At 34.6% G+C, this 18,138-nt stretch overlaps 1 protein-coding gene and 1 long non-coding RNA gene across 2 annotated transcripts; both read left to right on the top strand.

The window, feature by feature from the left end:
- Positions 1-8,890: 8,890 nt before the first annotated feature.
- Positions 8,891-9,392, top strand: LOC120190371. The gene is made up of 2 exons (XR_005522612.1): positions 8,891-9,062; positions 9,182-9,392. It is a non-coding gene; the product is annotated as an uncharacterized LOC120190371 (long non-coding RNA).
- A 1,725-nt stretch (positions 9,393-11,117) lies between these two features.
- On the top strand, positions 11,118-12,819 carry LOC120190618 (nuclear transcription factor Y subunit B-6-like). The gene is made up of 2 exons (XM_039193659.1): positions 11,118-11,252; positions 12,185-12,819. The coding sequence occupies exons 1-2, from the start codon at positions 11,201-11,203 to the stop codon at positions 12,787-12,789; spliced, it is 657 nt and encodes a 218-aa protein (XP_039049590.1). The 5' UTR covers positions 11,118-11,200; the 3' UTR covers positions 12,790-12,819.
- The last annotated feature ends 5,319 nt before the right edge of the window (positions 12,820-18,138 follow it).

The following is an 18,138-nucleotide window of genomic DNA, read 5'->3' on the forward strand; positions in this document are numbered from 1 at the left end:
AAGGTAAAGATTTATTAGTAGTTCAAATTTATGTTGATGATATAATATTTGGTTCTACTAATGATGTTCTTTGCCAAGAATTTTCTAAGCTAATGCAAAGTGAAGTTGAGATGAGCATGATGGGGGAGCTCTCATTTTTCTTGGGACTCCAAATCAAGCAAAGAAAATATGACATCTTCATCAATCAAGCTAAGTACATTAAAGATATGCTCAAGAAGTTTGGACTGGAAAATGGGAAACCCTATGACACTCCAATGAGCTCATCAACAAAGCTTGACTTAGATGAAGGAGGTAAATGTGTGGATGTTAAATTATATAGGTCAATGATTGGATCTTTACTTTATCTAACTGCAAGTAAACCGGACATTATGTTTAGTGTTTGCTTATGTGCTAGATTTGAATCATGCCCTAAGGAATCACATTTACTAACTGTTAAGAGGATCTTTAGATACCTTAAGGACACTCCTAGTTTAGGACTTTGGTATCCTAGAGACTCTAGCTTTATCTTGCATGCCTTCTCTGATGCGGATTATGGAGGATGCAAATTAGATAGGAAAAACACCTCCGGTACTTGCCAATTCCTTGGAAATATGATGATTTCTTGGTTTTCAAAGAAACAAAATTGTGTTGCATTATCTACCACTGAAGCGGAATACATTTCAGCCGGTAGTTGTTGTGCACAAGTTTTATGGATGAAACAACAACTTTTTTATTATGGAATTGAAGTAAGTACCATTCCTATCAAGTGTGGCAATACTAGTGTTATTTATCTCACTAAAATCCCATCCAACACTCTAGAACTAAGCACATTGAAATAAGACATCACTTCATTAGAGACCATGTCAGTAAGGAAAATGTAGTTCTAGAATTTGTTGATACTTTGCATCAATTAGCAGATATCTTTACAAAACCTTTAGACAAGGAAAGATTTTGGACACTTGGGAGAGAATTAGGTTTAACTGACTTATCTTCACTTAGTGTTTAAAATAGTTTTAGCACTTTTAAGAATAAATGAAAAATGCTTATAATAGTTGCATTCATTGCTATTAGTTAGGGGAAGTTTATGTTATTTGATGAAAATTAATTTTATGTTCAAATGTTTTTAAAGAGTAATTTGATTGATTGAACATGATTAATTTTCAATATATGAGTTTCCAATACCACTAGAGCTAATTAATTTAGCATTTTAAGTATTTAAAATGGATTTTTGATATTTTTGTGCTTCATGCATCGATACACTTAACATTGCATCGATGCATCCCTTTGAATGTGCATCAATTCATCATGTTGATGCACTGATGCACGCCTTGAATGTGCATCGATGCACAAGGTCATGCATCGATGCATCCGTCGGGTTTTAGGTATTAAAACCCTATTTTCTCATTCTTTCAAATGTTTAAACCTCAAAATACCCCCGTTGTTCGCCCCTCTTTCACTAAAAAATATCCTTTTGCTTAAAATCAACGAAATATTATTGTAATCTTTGAGTTTTTCAACTTCTAATCTTGCATTTATCATTAAATCGTGCAAAACAACATCACATTCCTCTCAAATCCGAAATTTTCAAGGTAATATTTCAAAAACCTCTATTTCATTGATTTTTGATCTTAGGACTAGTTTAGGTTAGTTCTAGGATGAACATTATATCGGGCATTGATTGTTTGATGATTATAAACTAGATTTTACAACCAATTTCATAAAAAACTCACAAATTGTCAATAAATTTTTGAATTTTCGAAATTAAAAAAAAATTGAAAATCTGAATTTAGTTTTTAAATTTGATGTTTTTGATTTAATTATGTCGTCTTCATGAAAAACTATATATATTATAATTTTCAAACGTTGTTTTCTAAATAGTTTTTCAAAAACTATGCCCATTAGAATTTGGTTTAGAGAACCTTGAATTATTGCGGACTCAATTGAGTTTTGGGATTGATTAAATTTACATACATGTGTTTCAATTCCAGGTTATATTTCTTATTCCGATTCCTAAACCATGTCTAATCCCAAACGCCCTAGAACTTCGTCGAGTCGTTCTCGTTCAAACCAACCTTCTAATCTCGTTCCTCAACCTCCTAATAGCCTATTAGGATCTTGCTTTAACATGCATGAGCGTTCTAGAGACGAATTTACTCTAGGTACAGAAATTCTTTCCAAACTTATAGAATCCGTGAAGAGCGTATTCCTTCGCTTCAAGCCATGGTTGATATTGACTTCGAATGCCTTCCGATTTTTAAAGCTTGGAAGTTTGATAAATTGTTTCAGCTTAAACCTATAGTCTATCAACAATTGGTCCGCATTTTCTATTCCAATGCGGTGTGTATTCAAAATGAAACTCAATGTGGAACTATAGCCATTAGATCCTATCTTTTAGGCCAATATATTAATATTGACCCCGAGACTATAGCTTTCCGGTTTGGGTTAGATGATAGTGGTATATATAATGAGAGTGAAAATGTGGAATATCCCTATGTTCCAAACTCCAATGTTAGTACTCTACGATCTCATCACGATCGTTTTATCCATTTGATGATCTCTTGGTGGTTTAGACCATCCGGAGGTAGGTACTCCACACTTCGTGCTAGGGATTTATGGTGGATGTATTGTATTAAAAATAAAATCAAAATAAATATGCCCCACATTATATTAAGTCAACTAGTGGACATCATAAACGTTTTTCCTTCAAAACATGTTGAAACATTGATTTATGGATGTCTTCTTAGTAACCTCTTTATCAAACTTGGTCTAGACGTCTCTCTCGACAATCCTATCCCACTCCAAAATCAAATCAATCTTACTTCCTTGAAGAAAGTGGATTGGAAGCAAGACGAGGAAACCGGTCTTTGGGTATTTCGACCCGGTAAGCAAACCCGAGAGCTAGCTCTTCACGAGCTGCTTCTAGCTCTTCCCATGCTCCTCCTCCTCCTACGACACTGGTTGCTGACGATGATCCTGAGTTTCATCAACTTATGCAAGATATCGACGATCACGTTCCAGACGATGAGCTTGCACTGGAACCGGCACGATAATAAGATCAAATATCACCATATTTTCAATCCTTCTTGGAGTCATTTGATTTGAGGTTTGCCTCCATGGAGTCTCAGATTACTGAGTTTCAGCTGGAGATGCGTGAACGTATGGACGCGCTCACTCTTGAAGTTCGAGCTCATTATCCTCCTCCTCCCAACCCTCCTATGAATTAGACATTTTTCATGGAGTTGTTTGTTTTGGATTGTTTAATGTTTGAATTTGTTATGGTTTGGATGATTGGATTTTGAACTTAATTTATATATATATTGGTTGATTTTTCTTATTTTTTTTGCATCATTAGATATATATGACCAATTATGCCATTTCACATTTACTTATGAATATTGTTTATGGAACTAATGGCTAATGTCTCTTTTGATTGTGATCTTAGCAGCTTAAGCTATATATATATATATTTAATCAATTGGCTATGTTTTTCAAAACCTTGTTTAAATCGATTTTTAAGTCTTTTTGATTTAACAAAAAGGGGGATAAATATTAAGTGTTAAAATGTTTTAAAAGGGAAAAGTGTTATAGTAAGGGGGAGTAATTTTTCAAAATTGATTTCAAATTTTTAGAAAATCTTAAAATAACACAAATGTTTTGTTATACCAAAAAGGGGGAGACTGTTGAAAACATTTTTGTGTTTCGATATAACAAATTAGTTTAAATGAATTTTAAGATTTTACAAATGAATTTCTAAGTATATTCGATTCAATCAATCGAATATCAAATTATTACTCCAAGTCTTTTAAGATCAATTTCAAACCTTACTAAATGTGTAAAATTGTGTTTTATACTTAATATATTTTTGAAACAATTTTCACAAAGTATTTTGAACCAAAATCAAGCCTAAAATCAATTTTTCAGAGTGATGCACCAATCCATGCATCGATGCACCATGAATTAAATTGAACATCGAATGCATTTCATGCATCGATGCACATACCATGCACCGATGCACTGAGGATTTTATGAAAACATCGAATGCATTTGATGCACCAGCCATGCATCGATGCACTCTGGCTATTTTGAAACATCGAATGCACTTGATGCACTCTTAGTGCACCGATGCACTGAGAGTCCAACGGTCAAAATATTTGAATTTTACACTGATGCACCGATGCACCTAGGGTATGCATCGATGCACTGACGCTCCCAATTGCTTTAATTAATTATTTTCACACTTAAACGGCTTTATTTACTCCACTAATCATCCCCAACGTTTAGAATCATTTGAAGGTGTATTTAAACAAACTTAGAAGCAATTGATCAATAACAAGAAACAACAAACAACTAGAATCAAGAGAGAATCAAAGAGAAAGAATCAAACCTCAAGTTTGAGCATTTCAAGCCTATTTTTCATTCAATATTCATTTTGCTTTCAAGAACACTACTTGTACTCAATTGTATTCATTCTTGAGTGTTCTTTTCTTTGTTCTAGAATTGTGCAAACAATTTACTTTGTGAGGATTTCCTTATAAGTTTGCAAATTTGTAATCTTCTCTTTGAGAAAGAGTGTTCTCAAGAATTGGGGTATATTCTTGAGGGTGTTGTAAGGTTATCTCTTTGGCCTCAAAAGAAAGAACAAATTAGTGAATTTGTTGGAAAATTCTTAGTGTGGATAGCTAAGGTAGTGGACGTAGACTTTGGTTGAGAAAGTCGAACCACTCTAAATCGATGTGCAAATCTTTTCAATTTTCTGCAAAAGCTTCCACCAAAATTTTTAATTGCCAATTCACCCCTCTATTAGCCGATTCTGTTGATCGATTAACTCAACAGAAGCTCTTACTCTATTCTCTTCCCTCATTTCCCTCTCTTCACATCCTCGCATCGAGGAGAACTCGAAGGGGAAAATAAACCCCCAACCCTTCTTGCTCTCCTCTCTCTTCTTTTCTATTCGTTCTAAATCACTCAAAACCCTCTTAACCCTCAAAACTCTCAACCCCTCCAAACCTTAAACCAAAAACGATGACCCCCTTTTTGTTTACCTTCGGTACGGTGGCCTAGCTTTGGTCTCGGTGAAGCCCACGACAGAGGTAGCTCGAAAGGTAACCTCTTCGATCCTCTTTTCTTTTTATTTTTTTCCGTTTTCACTCTTCTTCTTTTTGTTCTTCCCCTTCGAACCCTCTCATTTCTTTGTTGCATGTGTTTTAATGTTTCTTTTGGGTGAGATGATGAGATCTACGGGGGTAGGATTTTGATTTCTGACTTGGGTAGATTGAATCTTGAAAAATTTGGGATTTAGGGTTTATTTAATTTGGGGTTTTTATTTGGTAAATATTTAATTGATTTGGTGGTTATTGGCTCTGATTCTTCACTGTTTTGGGTATTGTTTGGCCAGATCTGGGGACAACGGCGGCTTGGGATGGCTTGGCGGTGGCTCACGCGCTATTTAGAGGAGCACGTGCATCACACGCGTCGTCAATCGGTCCATCTTTCTTCGGCGGCGACGGCGACAGTGGTTAGGAACAAGCTATGAGGTAGGGTTTCAAAACCCTAATTGAATCGGGTTATAAACAGGTCTGGAGCTGGGCCTCCGGTTAGTTCTGGATCCGGGTCAGATTTTGGGTTGTAATGTGTTTTTGTCTTGTATTTGTGTTGGGCTGTTGGGTTTGAGCTTCAGGTCAATAATTGGGCTTATGTTGTAATTGGGCTAGCTTGCAAAAAAGTAATAATAATAATATAAATATTAATAATAATTAATATTTTTTGATCCATATAAAAACGGGTATCTATAATAATAATAATAAGATGATAATGACAACAACAATGACAAAAACAATAATGACTACTCCTTTTGGCCTCCTCTTTATCAATCCATATAATAATAATAATAATATCAAGTGTAGTGATTAGAAATCAATCGAGCTACCTTAACTTTGGGTGAGAGGGTGACGTGCTATGTCATTGTATGGAGTGGAACGGAATGAAGTTGTTTCGAATTAAATTAAATTAAATTAATAATTTTTATTTAATGAGTTATTACGTTGAATTGTTTATTTGAAGATAATATAAAAGAATTTGTATATTAAAATATATTCATAAATTATAAATAATATCGAACTATTTACTATTGAGGTTGTCTGTCAAGTATCTGAGGGTTTCTTTGATGATTCGGAAGCTCATCGAGAGGGACTGTCTCAGTCTTGTTGAAAGAATTAAGGTCAGATTGAGTCAGTGGACAGGCATACATCTCAGTTATGCGAGTAGGCTACAGCTCATCAATTCTGTCTTATGTAGCATGACTAGCTACTGGTGCAGACAACTAGTGCTTTTTCAGGAGGTTGTTAGGAGGTGTGTGAATTGGGGGCATATCTGCTACTTGAAGTTTGAAGAAGGCTTAGGGTTTAGGGGTCTTCGATCATGGAATAAGACAGGTTTTATTCAGTTGATTAGGAGTTTACTTGTTGGTGATGAATCCCTTTGGATAGCTTGGACCCGTGCCTATATCTTTGAAAGGGCCATATTAATTCATTAAAGACTGATCACACGTTCACATCCGTTGGATTTCAGAATCAAACACAATTGATTTTCATTTTTTCCCTTTAGGAAAAAAAACCATATTGTGGGTGGGCGGTCCTGTTTGTAACCTAGGGATGGACATGGGATCTCAACTCGACCGGTTTCGACCCGACCCGATCGGGTTAGTTTTTTTATTAAAAAAATTGAATTTTGGGTCGGGTCGGGTGAAAAATATCCGACCCGACCTGACCTAGAAAAAATAAATAATTTTACATTATATTATTTTTTCCAATTAAGTCACTGTTTTTATTAAATAAAAATAATATTTTTATTATTATTTTGGGTCTAGTCGGGTCGGATCTCGCCCATCCCTAGTTTAACCTGAGATTCATCGTTCATGAAAACAAAACCTTATCAACATCTTTTTAGACTTTTATGATTTATCAGCATCCAAAGGAAGGTATATATGAATCATACTTTTGACAAGCACTATATTATAATTTATATATATGGAACGACCCAACAAACTTGGAACTATCCAAATGAAAATGAAACGGGACACCTGAATCTGCTTGCAACACAATTCCTTTAATAACCCACATGCAAGCATGGTGCTTTGCTTTTATCATCAGATAAATATCCAACATAAATTCGCCTTACCAACATGCATTAATAAACAGCAGCAACGCAGAATTGAATTTACACGTTTTTTACATTTCCTTAGTCGAAACCACAGAAGAGAAGAAGGAAGAGGAAAAACAAGGCCTAAAGAAGAAAAGAAGGAAGAGGCAGGTGATTGATTTCATAGTTAATTTAATTAAGGGATCAAAATGGATAATTTTAAAACTTTATGGGTCAATATAGAATGTTTAAGAAGTTTAGGGACTTAACCCTAAATTCTTCTTCTTCTTCTTTCGGTAGAAAAAAAATTGAAATAATGTGTGGCTAAGAGGTTTTAAACCCTTGACCCAATACATGGTTGACCATACTCTTACCATCTAAACTTATTCGGTCCGTTTTAATATCTCAAAACCCATCCTCCATTTCAGACTTCAAACCCAAAATCCCTAAGCTTAACCATCGGTCCCTCCACAATTTCTCGTCGTCTGGCCGCCTTGGAGTTCACCGCTGCCACCACCAAGACCGCCGTCCTATGCCGATCGAAACCTCTCTTGCCCGTCATCGAGATTCATCGTCGTTCGCCCTGAATCGATATTAAATCGATCGACGAAATCCCTAGCTTCCGCGAGGAATTTTTGTCAATTGCGACCGATCTGGTGGTCGTCTCAGCTCATCGCCCTCATCAACATGCTCCTCGGGATGTTCTACATGAAACGAGTGGTGCTCCCACTCGGTCGCGTTTTTTGTCGGTCGCCGTTTGTGAGGACTTCGATCTCTTTTTCAAGCATTTCTAATTGTTTTAGCATGATCTTGAGTTATTTTTGGAATTAAATAGATGAATTATAGCCTTTGATGTAATCGACTGTCTAAAACAACCTCCATCGCCGCTGCATGCACCGCTATGAGCCGACAGTGCGCGTCAGGCTTCTCGGCCGTTCCAGGAGCCTTCTGGAATCGATCCAGTCAGACCGAACAGGTCCAATCAGACCAAACCGGGTCGAGCTAAGTTAACTCGGATGAGTCACTCGTTGAGTCAACCTGTTAACTTTGACTAGCGTTGACTTTGACCAAAAAGTTAAATTTTCTAAAAAGACATATTTTATGTTTTTGGATGTTCTCAGTCCGAATACGAAGTCCGTTTTTTCAAATTCGAACATGAAAGCCTCTGAATTGATCGTCAAACCCGAACATGCATATTTTTTAAGAATAATTAAATTAAGGTTAATGAATGACCTAGGATATTGTTATTTGAATGTACACGAGACTCTCCCGACTGTTCGACAGCACGACTCAGCTCCTCTTGATCCGTTCGACCCCGTGAGCCAATTCTATGATCCGTAAACCGTAAGAATATTTGAATTAAAATATTATTCCGATAATAACTCTGTTGCATTATGAATTAGGTTCGAGCAATAATATAGAGTGTGGCGAGGCAGGTGCTCAGTAGACTTGCCGAGTGATCCCTTTTTGCAATGTGTGTTCCCTATGTGATATATGATTGTTTTATCTGTTTTGAAATGTGATTTACCGAAGTTACTGATTTACTGAATCTTTTAACAACTCGATATTTTGATCTACTAATTACCTGGTTGATTGTTTATGAACTATGATTATTTGTTATATGTTATTTGGTTACATGCTTTCCCTGGAAAATATGATTATGTCAATTTATGGACCATGAAATTTACTACTTATTATGTGAACTGTTTTATTGAGATATTATTTGGGTAGGATTCTAGAGTATGGGAGTTCAACTCTGATCAAGTTGGTAATTCCTTACGGACCTAAGATGACCCTTGAGTAGGCTCCGAGGCCCTAAGAACTTTCTTGGGTAGGCTCTCAGGCCCCAATATGCTCCCTCAGGTTGGCTCCAATACTCAATGGGCATTGAGTAAATCCTTATGGATGCAGTTCTAGAGAACTGCATTTTGGTGTACGAGAAAAAGGTAATTATGAGTTTTGAAATTTTACTGAACTACATGGTTATTTTTCTCATTTCGTTTTGCATGCACTATTGGAACATACTGAGCTCCCTAGCTCACTTTCTAAACTTTTTTCTTTTCAGATACCCTTGATAGGCACCCCGGACCCGACACTTGGAGGGTCAACACATTTCGTACAGTACATTTTGTTGTAATGTTTTTATCTTTTGAATTGCCTTCATTTTCGATGACATGTGTCTATATTTTGAAATACTTGTTTTACGACTTATATTGCTTTTGCTTCTGATGTTAGATTTACTTTGATACTGATAATGACATATTTTATTTTACTCAGTCACTTATGGTTTTATATTTACTCGTTTGGATTTTATCGTTATGAACTATGTTTTTAAAGATGTTATTTATAATATGGATTTAAATTATCGAAGAACATTTTGAAAAATTTTACTGTAATTCACGAGATCTGATCGTTACGCATAGGCTGGGCCTAGGGTTACAGCCAATGTCTTGTCCATTTGTGAATCCAACTTTTTGTTCTTCTGAGATTTGAAATAGGATTAGTAAATACAAATCCTTTTCGGCTTTCGAGTTTGAACTTCCTATTATCCTTTACCATGAAGCCTGTGAGTGGTCTTCTGTTTGCTGATATTGAAAGTAACGAAACAGCTCAAACCCAGAGGCACATGATAAAGGCCACTGTTAAGGGCTTTTGTCTGTTGATTCCTCTGTATCCGCACGTCGCAGCCATGGGGTCAAGTCAAGCCCTAACGTTTAAGGGTTATATATTGAGTGAAGTTATAAATTGAGGGATTTTACCATGAGCTTTAAGATGTCAACAATATATTATAATCACTATTCTCTAATGTTACTCAAAATATAATATTTTATCAAATTCATGTTCACCGTTCGATAATTTATAATTAATAATACTTCTGAGCACTAAATTATTAACCGGCAGTGGTTCAATTAATAATTGAATCTGTACTTGTATTCTTATTGAAACGGATGTGCGAAATGATGGAGTAACAGTGAAAGGGATTATAAACCTGGTAGATCATGTATACAAGAGAGCCAGAATGCAAGTATCCATAGCGAAGGATGAAGAAACAAGATGCACAAGAGCATAAAGAAGATCCAGGCAATGGAGAAGATGATGATAAAAAGACGAGTGAAATCAATATATTTGGTCCATGTACAACTCCGAATTTGTATATCCTCCTCTACTTTTTAGTGACATGAACCCAAATGCTTGCTCTATCATGTAGGATCCATATATATAACCATTAACTCGAAGCACAAATTCAAATAAAGCAACAGTAAGTGCGTATGCTTGGTTTACGTATTTAACTGCATATAAGATCCAAACATTCTTCAACCGGAAATCAAATGTGTGTGTTGCTGGTTATTATTTCAACCCGAGTTTATTGTCATCACACTTTCCGTGGTTTTATTGAATATTCATCAATCATCTGTAGGCACGAGAGAGAGATAAAAATGACGATCATCACGAACGTAAACAGGAGGGGCTGCGATGATGGCATTCGGATCCGAGCCAAAAACAGTAAAGCCACCACCAATAACATCATGATTATTGAACCTCTATCGTAACCAAAATCTTTCATCTTAAATCTCGACTAATATATTCTTATATCTGTGAATGTGACAAAAAGCTCTCTTGAATATGCAAAGATGAAATAGAATAGAGTGAAACTTTTTTTCTGAACATTTCATACACCCTACTAAAAACTATTACTTTAATTTTAGTTCAATGGCGCGTGAAGTCTTCATATCTAAGAGACGAAAAGCAGCTGCTGCATGCTAGGCCTTCTTCGATCCTGAACCTTGGCATACAGTGGATCTGTAGTCAGCCAATTGGGACTGGGCTCGGGTCTAGATTCGGGTATGGGTTTGGGTTCGGGAGGCTGCTAAGAGCTAATACAATACATCGTTTGCATCGCCTTGCCACGTGGCATAACCTTTTCAGTACTATAAATATGACACTTGCCAAGTGCTCTCCTTGGTATCCTGTTGAGTGTTGATTAAAAACCAACTAAGATCGCAAGCTTTACTCAACTTGTCTGCGTGTGAGAGACCGAGAGGGGGATCCGGCTAGGGGAGAGTTTGCAAGAAAGGAGAGACAGATGGAACGCGGAGGCTTCCACGGCTACCGAAAACTCCCCGACAATACCTCTGGTAAAGTCTCTCTCTCTCTCTATATATATATATAACTTGAAAAAAATGGTGAAAATTTCTGCTTGGATCCATGTTAATTTCTCTATTTTATCCACATGCAGCTGCACCTGCAATATATCTTTATAATGTTTATCTTTCTTTATGAGATGATTCTACTGTATCTAGTCTACCCCTCTCAGTCATGCAGTCTAGTTTGATTATGATTTTCTCTTGCATGCAACTGATACTATATATTTTGGTTACTGTCTTTGACCTGGATTTGCCACCATCCATCGATATTAACATGCAGATGGTGTCTTCAACTTTTCTTTTTGTTGTTTCTCGCTTTCTTATTGATGTATTTTTCAATGGTCGATAATGATATCTCCACCTGATAATGTCCGTTTATCTAATTTCCTCCGTGTTCTTCGTTGATCGGGATGCGTTACGCTGCTTGATTTTCTGTTTGCATACCTCTGTAATTTGGTGGTGCTTGTGAGGATTCAAGTGGAGGCACAAGATGATGGAAACTAACTTAACCAAAGCAAAGGGCTAAGGGCAAGCGTGTGAAGCCAATCGGAAACGCATTGGCACTTGAGCCCACGAGAACAAGTGGCAGCCATGCATTCATTCTATGCCAAATGAATAAAGGAAGCAACTCTATTTCAAAACTTCAAATTTAAGTCCAAAAAAAAAAGTTTTCAGCTTAAAAAATTATGAGTTTCTAACGGGCCTTTTGCATGCTTAACTTACGTAGAGCCTTCTATACGGTGAAAAAAGGACCACTGGTGCCATGTCCAGTGTGTACCAAAACTTTAACTCATGTGGCCTTTCATGCTTTGTCCCATTCACCCATGTCAATCACCAAATCTTGCTAATTAATACTTAAATTTTAATAATTTGAATAGTGATTTATGTCTTTGAAATAAGTTGGGAAAGTTTGTTTGGTCCAGGATTGAAGGTGCCGGAGATGAACATGAGAATGGGCGAAGTCAACCATACAAACAACAACCACTCAAACTCTGATGACAACGAGTGCACCGTGAGAGAACAAGACCGCTTCATGCCGATTGCTAATGTTATCAGAATCATGCGCAAGATTCTCCCTCCGCACGCCAAAATATCCGACGATGCCAAGGAAACGATACAAGAATGTGTGTCCGAGTACATCAGCTTCATAACGGGAGAAGCCAACGAGCACTGCCAACGTGAGCAACGCAAGACCATCACTGCGGAGGATGTTCTGTGGGCAATGAGTAAGCTAGGCTTCGACGACTACATCGAGCCTTTGACGGTATATCTCCATCGCTACCGGGAACTGGAGGGTGAACGTGGATCGATCAGGGGTGAGCCAGTGGTGAAGAGGGTAGTTGATTATGGAGCTTTAGGTGTTGCTGCTTTTGCACCTGCTAACTTTCACGTGGGGAATCACCATCTCCATGGCCATGGCTTCTTTGGGAATGGAACCGTGGGAGGATATCTCAAGGGTGAGTCCAATGCAGGCTCATCACAGGCTGCAGTGGCAAATGGGGAACCATATGCCCAGCAGCTTAAGTGAGGCCGCGCGCTGCAGCTATAATAATAATCATCAAGGATTAAGGAATGCTTGCTTTTTTTTTCCTTGAGTGATTGTCTAATCATGTGACACTAATTAAGTGGGTGAACTCTTTTCCAGATGTTGACTTGCACCTGGACAGACTTCTTTATTTCCATATTTAAGGTGTAATTTTATGCTTTAGACTAAGACTTTCTGATCACAATATAATACACATATAAGCCTGTTTTGTTAACTAAAAATGCTTAAATAAGGATAACTAGTGATGATAATAAACACCAGCACTGGACATCGTTTTTAGTAGGTATTATACGAAAGATGATGGAGATTTGAAATAATAGAAAGAGAGCGGAAAGACTTCTACACCTTGCATTCAGTCTCAAGCTAATTAAAATCATTTTTATTTTCTCATTGTCTTGTGCATTTTACAGATGGTTAATTCATTGAAAGTTTACAAAGATCTTTAGTTAAAACTTAAAAGATATCAGTATAATGATGATATATTATAAAAAAATAAATTTAAATGATATCAATTTTATAAATATGTGATGATATGTTAATATCTAATTTTATATATTATATAAAATAATATATAATAAATTTATTAAATATAAATATTAATTTTTTAAATATCTATTATATCTTTGGAAAAAGGTAAAAAGCCAAAGGAAGTATGTGGTGGCATTGACTAATATGAATTAGTCACTGCCGAGGTTAAATCTAATTTATTTTATTCGTAAACGCCTTAAATCATTGAATTTATTTTAGAGATCTAATATCTTATTCTAATAAATCAACCGATCATAAATTAATTTTTATAAAAGTTTAATTATGTCTCATCTGCTAAATAAAAATCAAATGGTTGCAGGGGTAAGGACAGATGGCAGGCTGTGGCAGGAATCACGATCAAAACGTGATAATAGCAATAAATACAATCCAGCACCAACATGCATGGAGGATTTGAACAGGTAATCAACAGTAATTAATGATTAAACAAACAATTTAGGATTCCCGGAACACGTGCAATGCATGCTAAAAGTGGCTTACTTTCATAACAAATTATAAAACCACGTGGGGTACAACAAAAGTAATTAAAAATGGTGGAAAATAAACCGTAGCGCAGTACTGGTGCCTGAATGAAAAGGAAAACGGAAAGTACAAACAACCAGGCCCGGCCCAAAATATGTGCCATATGGGCCTTAACCCAGGGAAACATGTTTGAGGGGCATCAGAGTTGGAAATATCACGATTTCACCGAATTTAGAAGAAGGGTAGGCAAGAAATGTATTGTTACTGATTCCAGAGCCTTTTATGAGTTCCAAGAGAGGAGAGGCCGGGTAATTTTCTTCACCTTTTGAACTCTTTTGCACTAAAATTATGTTAATAACGTTGTGTTTTGGGTATTTTCTGGTGGATGTAAGTGATGGAATCATGCTCTGTTTTGTGTTATTTTGATATTGTTGTAACTTGGTATTGGAGTTTCTTATGTTCTACCATGAAATGAATGAAGATTTTCGGATGGGGTTTTGTGTTTTTTTTCGGACAGGCAGGGGATCCTTTGTATGTTCTGTTGTGTTGTTGGCTAGCAGCTGTCGGTGCCGGTCTTCTTAAATCCGAGGAGATATTGGAGGGGGTGGCAAGGCTTCGGATATCGAATGATATTGAATTTGAAGAGCAGACTTTTATTGCAATGATGAATGAAGCAAGAGATGTCAGTTCATCTTGTTCCTATTATCTCATGCTTGTTTGTGTTTCCAATTTTATGTTGTTCATTTCAGATTCTTTCGAATGTATGTATGTACTGTTACTGATATACTTGTTACAGAGACGAGCAAAGTTGAATGCGGTTTTCGTCTGTTGCTTTGGGAGAGATCCGATCGAAGAGGAAGACAAGAGCTTGCTTAATATCATGCTAAGAGCAGTTTTCCCAACCGTTGAGCAATCCACGATTCAAAAACTCATCAAGGACAAGGCAATCAAAGTAGCAGAAGGCGGTGATGATGCAGACATTGTTCCGGAACTAAAGCCATTGTCGAAGGAAGCTGTACAAATGCAAATGAAAGACCCTGAATTCCTTAAACAAAACAAAGAGACATGAAACTACTGATCTTGATGGCAAATGTTGCCTGTTAGTTTCTTCGAACAGCACTTGGATGGTTAGAAATTGGTGGGTTTTTTTTTACCGCACAAGTATAGAGCATAAAATTATTATCTCGCCCAGCAAACAGCATAAGTTGAACGAATCCAAAAGCAGGGCCAGGGTCGAATGCAACGGCGGATGAAGTTGGGTGCCCCCGAGTACGGACACGGTGACCATTCGTAAACCGCCCCCCCCCCCTCCTCTGGCGCCTCCTTTCCCTAACGCTGATGGTGCTATCAGAACCAAAACAATGCCAATGGCCATGATTATTAAAACCATATTTGCATTCTTAGCTGAAAATATATTGGGCATCTTTGTCCTCATAGATGAGACCTCAAAAACAGAGATACGCAAAGACCAAACTGATTATTTGGAAATGCTAGGGGTTCCTTTCTTCTTTAAAAAGGGAAAGCTGAACCGATGAAGCAGACATTTTATTTTATTTTTCTCGTGAAGTGAGGGGTGGGGGAAATAGAAAGATGTTTTAGAGAACAGAATTCGTACTAAAAATTGCAATCAGCTGAGGTGGACGGGACTGTGGTGAGTATATATAAGGCATGACAATATTGCTGATTTATGTGGGCTGAGCTTAGTCCAATTCTGAATCACGTTTATGAGGCTAAGCAACGCCCAATTCCTAACTGCTTTCTATTTTGGACTCAAAGAGTAAACTCAAAATACCTTAACACAGTTCCAAGTCTAAATCTACTCCTTAGTATAAATTATTTAGGATAAATTCTCTATTTGGTCATCCATCTATTTTGGTATTTTTTTTATTTAGTTGTTATTAATTTTTTTTTATTTTAAAATTTTAATACTCCCTCTATCCTATTAAATTTGTCTCTTATTGACTTTTTAGTCAATTTTTTTTTAACTTTGACACATTATTATTTAAAACTTATTATTGATAAAATATGAAAACAAATATTTTAAAAACATTCAATCAAGTAATTTTTAAATATATATTTTATAAAATTTAATTGTTTGAAATATTTAAAATAATCATGGTCAAAGTTTAAAAAAATTTTATTTCTAAAAAGTCAATATAAAAACAAACTTAGTGAGACAGAGAGAATATATATTTTATTTCATCATCAATAATTTAGTGATATTTTCGTATCATCACCTTATAAGAATAAAATCAAAGAAAAACATTAAATGTTAATAGAGGAATTCAAAATCCCAACCTTTAGAAAAGGGGCAATGTACCTAGCCACTTGACTAGGTATGTTAATTGTGATAATTTCATCAAAATTAATATTTAAACTATACCATATTATAATATATATATATATATATATATATATATATTAGTTTTGGATTTCAAGTCTCATACTTTTTATATAAAAGGGCTAAATACTTAACACTGAATTAGATTAAAAATTTATTATTATTTCATTAAATTTAATATTTAACTTATATAACTATTAAATTAAATGTCTAAATAATTTCTCATTCCATTTGAAAATAAAATAATAAATAACTATTTATTTATTTTTTTTAAATAATATTAAATCATTCTAAAAATTATAATTATAATATTTATTTAGATAAAATATAAATTATAAATTATTTAAAATTTAATAAATATTATAAAAATACATTTTATCCTAAATAGTTTAGAATTTGCATTTATTTAATTATATCACACAAATTATATGGTACTCATTGTCCTCTATTGCAGTTAAAAACAGTTTTAACCATCACTTCCCTCATGTCATTACATATTTTTAACTTCAATTTTTGTTGTTTACTTTTTAAATTTTGAAAACTAAATTTCTTATGACAACAAGAAGAATAAGGCATATATTAATAGGATAAGGACGCCAATATTGATAAATTCGAGTCTAATGAGGCGGCCATTACTAAAATGAAGTAGCAGTCAAAACTAAAACTGAATTTCATTTAAATAATAATAACTTAATGTTAAAATGTTTATGTTTATATATATATATATATATATATATATTTGTTTGTACAATGAGAAGTCAAGAATTCGGAACAATCGGAGAATGGGTTGGTTTATCACCGAATAACAACAATGATTTTGACCATAGTTAGGCTTTCTTGTGTGTACTTTCGAGGTTAATGAGCGACGACAAATCAAAATATGAGTGGATTTTGATCTTCTAATTTTTTAGTTCAATAATAATTTAATAATTTTAAATATTAAATAAATCAATCTCTAAATTTTAAATTTAAGTTTTGTTAATAAAACAAATTAATATCATCGATCATTAATAGTTTATATCTTTTAGATGAAAAATCACAAATGATAAATATTTGGTTGTAAATCGACGATGCGTGCGTGGAGAGAGGAGTAAGGACTAAGGATAGAGAGAGATTAGCAATGTGAGAATGCGAGTTGAAATCTATAGAGTGTGAGAGAGTTTTTTTTATCGTGCTTTCTTTAAGGTATAAATACAACGGTTATAAGATAGGTGATAACAGGCTTCGGGTCATCATTATTATTAATAGACTCGTAAACGATGCAAATATATTTGTCAACTATCATATTTAGCTATGTCAAAAGTCATATCAATAGACAAGGGAGCGTTGTGAATCGAGACAAGGATAACGCAACGAAAATTTAAATAACCAATATCAATCTTAAGATCTCATGCATATCATACTAACTACAGTAAAATAAAGTCTGTGAGATTACCTTAATCTATGGTTTGGAAATTATTTCGTGTTGTCTCTAATTTTCTTTCAAAATATATTTTTGTGGATTTTGAATTTTGACGGCAGAAGAAATTTAACCAGTTACCCTAAGCATATTTTATATATATATATATATATATATATATATATATACATTACTTAATTAGGATTAAAATCAATCCTTCGTTTTTCTATCATATTTAATTTAAAACTCTTTTAAAGTAAATAATAATATAATTATTATTTGTCTAAAATGCTTTTTAAATAAATAATAATATAAAGTAGATCTTTTATCTGATAAAAAAATCAAATTTATCCAAATCCTAATAAAAATTATCTAATTATATTATTTATTTAATATTATTTCTATATCAAATAAATAAATAATCATAAAAAAAATATCTAACAAAAAAATACAAATTTTTATATTATTTATTTAATATTATTTCTATATCAAATAAATAAATAATCATAAACAAAATATTCTAACAAAAGAATACAAATTTAACTTATTTAAATTTAAATAATACAATATAATTTAATATAAT

Source organism: Hibiscus syriacus, unplaced genomic scaffold (assembly GCF_006381635.1).
Source record: "Hibiscus syriacus cultivar Baekdansim isolate YM2019G1 unplaced genomic scaffold, ASM638163v2 tig00116962_pilon, whole genome shotgun sequence".
Lineage (NCBI taxonomy): Eukaryota > Viridiplantae > Streptophyta > Magnoliopsida > Malvales > Malvaceae > Hibiscus > Hibiscus syriacus.